The 8865-nt window shown below is 48.9% G+C and overlaps 2 protein-coding genes across 2 annotated transcripts; one reads left to right on the top strand and one right to left on the bottom strand.

Annotated features, from left to right (window-relative positions):
* Positions 1 to 371: 371 nt before the first annotated feature.
* Positions 372 to 2155, bottom strand: FPSE_01409 (uncharacterized protein; the record flags this gene model as incomplete). The annotated part of the gene is made up of 3 exons (XM_009254529.1): positions 372 to 448; positions 504 to 1987; positions 2043 to 2155. The coding sequence occupies 3 exons, from the start codon at positions 2153 to 2155 to the stop codon at positions 372 to 374; spliced, it is 1674 nt and encodes a 557-aa protein (XP_009252804.1).
* Positions 2156 to 5216: 3061 nt separating this feature from the next.
* Positions 5217 to 8843, top strand: FPSE_01408 (uncharacterized protein; the record flags this gene model as incomplete). Its single annotated transcript, XM_009254528.1, has 2 exons — positions 5217 to 8435; positions 8496 to 8843. Coding segments are annotated over 2 exons (3567 nt in total), but the record flags the coding sequence as incomplete, so codon positions are not given.
* Between the last annotated feature and the right edge of the window lie 22 nt (positions 8844 to 8865).

Here is an 8865-nt window from a genome sequence, read left to right as displayed (position 1 = left end):
TAAACAGTATATCATATTATTCATCATGGATGCAGCCCACAAAACGCAACCCTGCCATGTGTATATCGGCGTTATTATTGTCACTTAAGCCAAGCCTATAAACCGGGCCGTGTTTGGAGTTTAGTTGTGATACTTGGCCTACCGGAATACATACACGAAACAGGACGATCACACAATCAAGTCAGCACTGAGTTTTACGTGCCAGAGGCGGTTTTGCAAGTTAACGCCACCAAATAGGTTAGTTTGTTCACATCATTGGGGTCTGCTCATTCATTTCATTGATTTTCAACGGCCGTGTGCTTGTACGCAGAATTTACTATATTTGATGGTATCCTGGAATTAAAAAGAAAGTAATCAAAACGATCGCAAGCTTAGAAGTGCTCCTTCCAGAAACGGAAATCCACGTCGGGCACGGTTGCTGCTTTGCATGCAAGTTTAATATCACGAGCTAAAGATTTTGTTAGCATGTATCGAACAATAGTATGGTTTAGAATGTAACTTACCAGCAGCTGAAGGACCACAGAAATAAACACCAACTGTCGTGCGGATGTGTGACTCTAGACCGTTGAGGTATGTACGGTCCAAAATACCGTTTCGCATGGTTGTGAATAGGCGGGGGAAGTCAGGTCGGCCAAAGTTGGTTCGTGATTGTAGTTCTGTCAGGGGATCCATCTGAGAACCGACACTGTTGAGGACAATGTTCTGAGCAGTGTCGATATCCAGCTTCTGTGTGAGATAGGTGTGGATCTTGAGGAATTCGACGCCTGTGCTGCCAGGCATACGTGCTGCTTCGTTTGACTGCTCTTCAAGAGATGACAGCAGAGTCTGGAACCACTCGAATGAACCGGTATCCTTGCAAACCCAGATGAACTCAACTCGGCGGAGACGGCGGGGAGGGTTGGGAGAGTTGCGGAGATGCCAGATGTTCTTGAGGATAGCGGCCCAAGGAGTGACACCAATACCGGTACCGATAAGCACAGCGATTTCGTTCTCGAAAACATCCTCGGCAGGCGCACCGTAAGGTCCATCAATTCGAAGAGCGGGCATCTGGTCACCGTTCTGAAGGGCAACCTCGTACATTCCCATGGGGTCAACATCGTCGTAAAGCTTAGCCTGAGCAGCACCGGCACCGAGGGCATCACCCAGCTCTCGGGTAAAGTCACCAACCTGGCGAACGTGAACTGACACGTAAGGGTCAAAGGGACACGAAGTGATGGTAAAGGGATGCCACTGGTACTTGGACAGAGAAGGCACCTGAAGGAAGAGCCACTGACCGGCCTTGTACTTGAAAGATGGCTTGTTGAACTGAATCTCTACCACATCGTAGGGGTGACGGACGACTCGGGTAATCTTTGTAGATCGACGAGCGCGAACCTCACGCCAGAGGCGCTCGAGGAGGTATGCACCACCAGTCCAGAGCTCCCATCGCCATCCAAGGTAACCAATGCAGTGCTCCCAGAACTCGTCGCCGGCAAATGGTGAGAAAGCTTCGGCAGTGTCACGCACGAAACATCCGACTGTGTGGGTGTAGAGGCCGAGGAAGAAAGGGATGAAGAGATGGTGAGTGTACCAAAACGTCTCAAACGATTGTTGACGGATACGAGCGTGAGCGCTGGTGAACATGAGCAGCATGCAGAGAAGCATGATGTGACCAGTGATACCACCAGGCTGAGCATAGTGAATCTGAAGAGCCGTGACGGGTCGGATCTGAGTGATTTCGACGTTGTAAAAGTTGACGTAGTGAGCGCCTGTGTGAAGGCAGGTGAAGAGAAGCATGGAGTAGGCGAGCTGGCGATGCATCCACAGGTTCTCATCGAGAGGGAGGAAGCGAATCTTGGGTCGAACCCATCGCATAACGGTTCGGCATACGGGGAGGAGAATAAGCATGCAGTCGACACTGAGAACTAAACCAGCACCTCGCGAGATCCATACTGAGAATTTGAGTGTGTTGAGACCTGCGAGTCTAGGGTCTACAGCTTGCTTCCACCTTGATAAGAGCAGGTTAGTGATGAGACGCTTTTGGAGGATTGTTTTCAACTCACCATCCATAGGCAAAGATGCCCCAGTGAAACGTCCAGAAAAGAAAGTGATAAAGCAGTTTGCCGGGTACAAACTGCTTCTTTATTAATTCGACGAACCCGAGTTGCGAACCCATCCTTGCGGTTTTGCGTCGTGTGTATGAAAATTAAGAGAGTCGAAGTCGGCCGGCGACAGGACTACTGTTGGTATACCTCTCGTTTGAGGACGGTGTGGTAGTTTTTTGTAAGAAAACGAGTTAATTATTTTATTAACCAACCCTTATAAGAGAAAAAAAGAAGAAGACACTGATCCAGCAGCAAAAGGAAGCGAAAGTCGTGGCTGAGGAGCCAGTGGAGGGAGTGTTGATGAGGACGCTGAGTAACAAGAGCGACCCAAGAAAAAGAAGGATGAGAAAAGTTCGGATGAGATCGCGAGAGAGATTGAGTTCATAAACGGTCGAAGAAAAAAAAAAGATGTCGAGTCCGAGCCAAGAGTCAAATCGAATCGAGTAGGAAGGAAGATCCGTAATCCGAAGTCTGATGCAACACGACTCAACAGCCTTGTCCAAAGAGGTATAATGCGTCTTGCCAGGAGGTATGGAATTGCCAGATCGAGTACGGAAGAGGTGGATGCCGAGATGGTTTGAATAAACCAGCGGAAGTTGAAACGTTACAGACGAGGGGGGAATAGCAGCAGTTTCGTTCGCTGCTATTATGTTATGCCTGGTTCTTATGAGACAGTTGCTGTGAGAAGGGTCCCCTTGATGCGGATACCATGAGTGTTTCGCGGGGGCCAGGGGTTCTGTGTTGGCGATGGTGATATTATAGTTTGTGTCGGAACGAGGAGGTTAATTGTCGCAGAACAGGTTCAAATCGAGTCAAGTCAACTCAAAGATGGGGAACAATCTACAGTATTGAATACAGATTTGGAAAGGGCAGAGAAGAAACAACTGGGGGACCATGTTGGTTTTACCATGAACAACTCAACTCGGGCAGTCAACGTCAGGAATCCATAGTAGATCCCTCCAAAATAGTTGCATATTCTGGGCGCCTATTAGAGGCCTGGGCATTGTGGTTTTGCGCCGTCTAACTGGCTGCCCGATTTGGAAACACTGCACGTTGAAGCCACCAACGCCCTGTTGGACCAGTCACCGGCGCGGGGACCCTGAAGAGGCGCCTGGGGTTAGGCCTGTGATAGTCTCTAAGCTACTGCCCCGGCGCTTAAAACACCCAAGATGCAGCCAACGATGTGCCTTGGCCAACTCTTTTCAACTGCACTGTGACGGCGCTAGTTTGGACTAACCGATCCTTTCTCTCTCTTTCTGTCTGACACGATCGTCCTCTATTAAAGACAACCCGAGTTATCGGGAATCAGAAGATAATTAAGCGACTCGAGAGTGTGATGCGGCCAACAAACACAGTTCATTTATGCATGCAGGTCATGGACGGCTGCACCTCGCTACGGTGATAAACATGTATCAATCACAGTAGAATCGAATGACGGTCATTCGACTCATGCTGCTGTGCTGCTCTCTTGTCTCTTCAGGGTTCCTCGGCCACAGTTTCGAAATCAAAGCCAAGAAATTTGCTAATGTCGCAGAAAGCTTAGTGGTCCACTGTAAGCAGACCGCCTATACGTTGCAAGTCACATTACACAAAGCTTGGCTGGCACTCCATCTTTTTCTCGAGGCTCGGTTTTTATTAGTTAAAGAGCGAGAAGACTGGCCGTCTCGTGCAACTACGTTTGTCCAACGTTTTCCCTTGTGGCTAGTTGCGACAGTATTACCTGAAGCTAGCCTCGGGATGGCTACGGATCTCTTGGTCGCGTCGGACTATAGTCTGAGCCTACCTTGTATATTATTTCACAAGAGCCTATCTTTGCCCATTCTTGTTTATTTCGTATTCCAATCCATAAGAATGCGATCATCATTGATTTGCCAAGTCTGATTGAGTTCAGATTAAGAACTTTGTGTTTTACCATCTCCTTAATTGAGCAATGAGGTCGCGTGACTAGGCTTATTATTGCATCGCGGCCGATCCAATATTCATTGACCTTCTGCATCGGACTTGGCCTGCTACTACGGAATAGATATGTACTAAGCATATACGCCGGAGGAGTGGGGCCGTGATGAGAAGAACAAAACCTGGCCACGAACCTACCAATACTCGATATTGTGAGCTCGGTAATAAGTAGTTTAGCATTAGCGCAAACCCGAATTAACAGCCGCAAGGACAGGTTAGAACCTTCTAACCTGACTAAACAGATCCAATGACAAGGCTAAATCGTCAGTGTGGTTTCATCGTTGCAGACAACGGGTCATTGTACAGTACTTGCAAACTGTCTTGTATGGTCTGACTGATACCACATTATGGAAGCGCAAAACCTGCTTTTAGAGCATGATTGAACTTACACAGTAGCAGTCAATTACAAGCTTTTCCCATCAAAACATTGGCAAATTTCATCAAGGCTGGCGATCTCGATACCCCACCATTTAGTGCTTTGCTTGCGTAAATACGTAGCAAACTCCCTGCAGGTTGACGCGTTTGCGTATGCCAAGATTGACCAGACTTCTGTGCGCAAGTCTGTGTGATCAAGCACATCAAAACTCAAGACGGGATGAGACGGTCGTGTACTGACGTCTGAGTTTATTCTTTTACTTTCCTTTGAAACACTCGGATATAAACAAACTCACAGACAGCTGATAGATAAGACAAAATAAACACGCTAACTCAGCTAACGCCTCTTAGGCTGGTGGCACAGTTAGCTTCTAAAAATGTGCTGAATTGGAGGTTTATCAACGTCAAGCTCATGCCAAGTCCATATTTTTCTACTACCAAGCGTTGACTCGCCAAGCTCGAGATTACCAAAGAATACTTGCTTGTACGCCATGGGCATCTATTTACTTCTACTTAATCGTAACGCCAAGATGGAAACATCGGCAAGGTCCTTTGCTGGCCTATGACGTAGTTCCTCACCACATCTCAACTAGGCTGTACCTACCCTGTCTCTATGCCATGACACTTACCTTTCTGGCCTATCTACACATTCATCTAATGATATCTTAATTTCTTCTTCTGCTGTATCAAAGCTTAACTTCTAAACGCCCAGAAAATACCCAGTCGCCAATCTCTTGTCCTCGCACTATTGACCTGTCGTTACTGTTACTGTTCCAACGCTTTCTGTAAGAGCGACCCGCCATGTCTGGAAGAGATGACGCCGAGGAGCGTCGTCGCTTCACTACCCCATACAGCGCCAAACACCCTATTCCTACCATCTCCAAGTATCGTGAAGAGAGAACTGCTCGTCAAGATGCAGCTGAAGACAGGAAGGATTCTTCACCAAAAGCTGGAGATTATTCTGAACCCAATGGCGACTACCAACTACATCAAAAGTCAAGAGAAGATGCTGGAGCCAATCTAGAACCAGTAAAGACCCGTGAGGATGATGGAGAGGAGGAGAAAGACGACGACAATCAGGAAGATGGAGGAATGCAAGACACTTCACAAGTTGATGCCTATGCATCAGATCCCAAGCAGAGAAGGAAAGAGCTCAAGAAGAGCAAACGAGAGAGGGCGGAGCGAGAAGTCACTGACCCTGTTACCCATCTTCCCGTTACAATCCACGATTTTACCGATGACGCTCTCGAAAGTGTAAGCGTGAACGAACCTCCTTTTGGTACGACACAGAAAACAGCAACTGGCGCAGAAAACAAGTCAAAGTCAGATGAGCAGCTTGGCCACGAGCAGCGAGAAGTTCAACAAAGCTACGACGCCATGGGCGAGTTGTTTCCCCCGCCGGATTTCGATGCCCTCCGTCTTGAACTTGCGGCCATAAACAAGCGCGGCGTCACTTTTGGGCTTACTGGCGTTGCCATCATTGTTTCCGGTGCCTTTGCTTTCGAAAGACTTGTGCGAGAAGGACTCTTACAGGGCGCAAAGGCCGGCTCCTTTCTCGTTGGGGGTACCCTTTGGTTGGCATTAGCTGCGGCCAGTGCTGGAGCCATCTGGTTCCTAGTGGTATCTGTTCGAGAATGGATCTCCAACAAGGTAAACAACATCTTTCATGACGAAGTCTGGGATGCCCACCGAAGGGGTGTCGTAAAGGCATCTAAGCAGAATGATACAGAGACAACTGTTTGGCTCAACTCTTTGATTGGTTCTGTCTGGCCGCTTATCAACCCCGATCTCTTTGCTAGCCTTGCAGATACCTTGGAAGATGTTATGCAAGCCTCGCTTCCCAAGTTTGTCCGCATGGTCAGTGTTGATGATATTGGCCAAGGAAGCGAGTCTGTCCGCATTCTCGGTGTCCGATGGCTCCCTACCGGAGCCGCAGCCCGGGCAGTTGGCGAAGATGGGCAGATCATGACTCGAGAACAAAGTGAAAATGATACCCAAGAGAAGGATGACGAGAACAGCGACAGTGGTTCCCATATTCAGGATGGTATGGAAGCTGAGGAAGGGGACTTTGTCAACCTTGAAGTCGCATTCGCCTACCGCACCCGATCATCATCCAAGTCTCTCAAGGAGAGAACCAAGGACATGCACTTGTACCTTGCTTTCTATCTTCCAGGCAACATCAAGGTCCCGGTCTGGGTCGACCTCCAGGGGATTATCGGTACAATGCGCATGCGACTTCAACTGACTCCCGACCCTCCCTTCTTCGCCTTATGCACGCTTACATTCCTCGGCCAGCCCAAGGTAAACGTGAGCTGTGTACCCCTGAGCAAGCACGCCATCAACATCATGGATGTCCCCTTTATCAGCAACTTTGTTCAATCCTCTGTAGACGCCGCCATGGCTGAGTACGTTGCGCCCAAGAGTCTAACACTCGATTTGAAAGATATGCTTGCTGGCGACGATTTTAAGAAAGATACCAGCGCAGTGGGTGTATTGGTGGTCAACATCAAGCGCGGTTACGACTTCAAGATGGGCGACTCTGGTATTCCACTTATCAAGGATGGAAGCTCCGATGGTTACGTTTCGGTCGGCTGGGCTAAGTTTGGCAAGGTGATGTGGTCGACCCGGGTTTTGGAGAACGAAATGGAGCCTTACTGGGACGAGACCTGCTTTATACTTGTGTCGCCACAAGAACTCAACATCGACGAAAGACTGCGTGTGCAACTGTGGGACTCCGATAGACTAACTGCGGATGACGACCTCGGTCGAATTGAAATACCGGTCAAGGATCTGATGAAGGACGATCGATCTAACGGAAAGATGTGGCACCGGGAAGATGGCTTCAGGGCTTTGAAGTCTAGTGATGACATGCCAGGAAAATTGGAATGGAGTGTCGGTTATTACTCCAAGACCAGGATTCAGCAATGCCAGTTCGAGAAGCAGACTCATAATCCCGAAATCCGCAATATGGATCAACTCAAGGAGAGTGTCAAAGAATCGAGCGAGCGTAAACTCCGGGAGACTATGTTCAAGGAGGGCAAGAAGGAGCATGACGCCAGTGAACTTGAGCAGCAGACAGCCCAGGAACTCAAGGCGGAACAAGACGCCATGATCATTTCAGCACCCCCTCCCGAAGGTTATCCAAGCGGCATACTTAGCATCCAAATCCACAACATTACAGGACTAGAGTTGGAGCGACTCAACAAGCGCAAGGCTGCAAATGATGCCGAGGCGACCGATGAAGAGGAAACCGGTGAAGGCTTGCCAAGCGCATACTGCACTGTCATCCTCAATCATCGCAAGATTTTCAAGACAAGAACCAAACCCCAAAATGCCAAACCTTTCTACAATGCTGGTTGCGAGAGATTTATTCGCGATTGGCAAGATTCCGAGGTTTTTGTCACCGTCCGCGACGCTCGTCTGAAGGAAGACGATCCTCTACTGGGAATAATTCATCTTCCACTTGCAGAGGTGTTCCGTGAACATTCGCAGGTTATGGGTTTCTGGCCCTTGACTGGTGGTGTTGGTTTTGGGCGTGTTCGTATCTCCATGGTGTTCCGCAGCATTCAACTCCAGGCCCCAAGAAATCTTTTGGGATGGCAGTACGGCACTGTGGAAGTGAATCCTACTGCTACAGTTGTAGACTGCCCCAAGGATCTCCGCTCATCAAAACTCAAGTTCCGAACCAGCATCAGCAGTGCGAAAATGTATACCGAGGATAATGAAGAGAACCAAGGAACAGTCACTTGGAAGTCAAAGCGAGACAAATCACTTGCTTTGGCCGTCGCCTCGAGATATAGCAGCTGCATGTCTATTGCTTTCCGAGAGAAGGGCTTCTTTGGAGATGACACTGCTGCCTTTGCTGTTCTATGGCTAAAGGATATTGTTGACGAGGAAGAGACAGAGTTGGAATTGCCAATTTGGAAAGGCGATTTCCAGCGTGCCACGTCTTGCTGCTTGGAAGACTGTGGCGAGAGACTGGGCACGATCAGGTTAAAGCTTACATATTGGTCTGGTCTGGTATGTCCCCTTTCAACTTCATCTAAGATGGAAGACAAATTGTTATTAACACATAAACAGGGAAGTGCCCATTCTCGATGGGCGAGTCGCGACCCGCATCTCAAGAATGTTGTGGAAGTCATCGAAATGGCCCACGATAACCTTGAAGTAGGCAGCCAGGAGAAGAAGGCTGGCATTGTAGGGTCCGATGACGATGAGCAATCTGGCCGCCGTTATCGTTCAGGCTCTATAGGCAGCAATTCCGACTCCAGCTCAAGCTCCTCGGATACAGAGAATGAAGACGAGCAGGAACCCAGTGTTCCTAACGGCAGCAGCTCACAAAAGCAAGGTCCTATAGACCAGTTGCGGGACTACCGTCGTCGAGACAGGCGGCTACATCGCCAGCATCGGGGTCTAATGCAGTGGAAGGTAAGCTCCCGACCCCCCCCCC

Source organism: Fusarium pseudograminearum, chromosome 1 (genome assembly GCF_000303195.2).
Source record: "Fusarium pseudograminearum CS3096 chromosome 1, whole genome shotgun sequence".
NCBI lineage: Eukaryota > Fungi > Ascomycota > Sordariomycetes > Hypocreales > Nectriaceae > Fusarium > Fusarium pseudograminearum.
The sequence above is the reverse complement of the archived record's forward strand: the minus strand, read 5'-3'. Positions and strand labels throughout refer to the sequence as shown.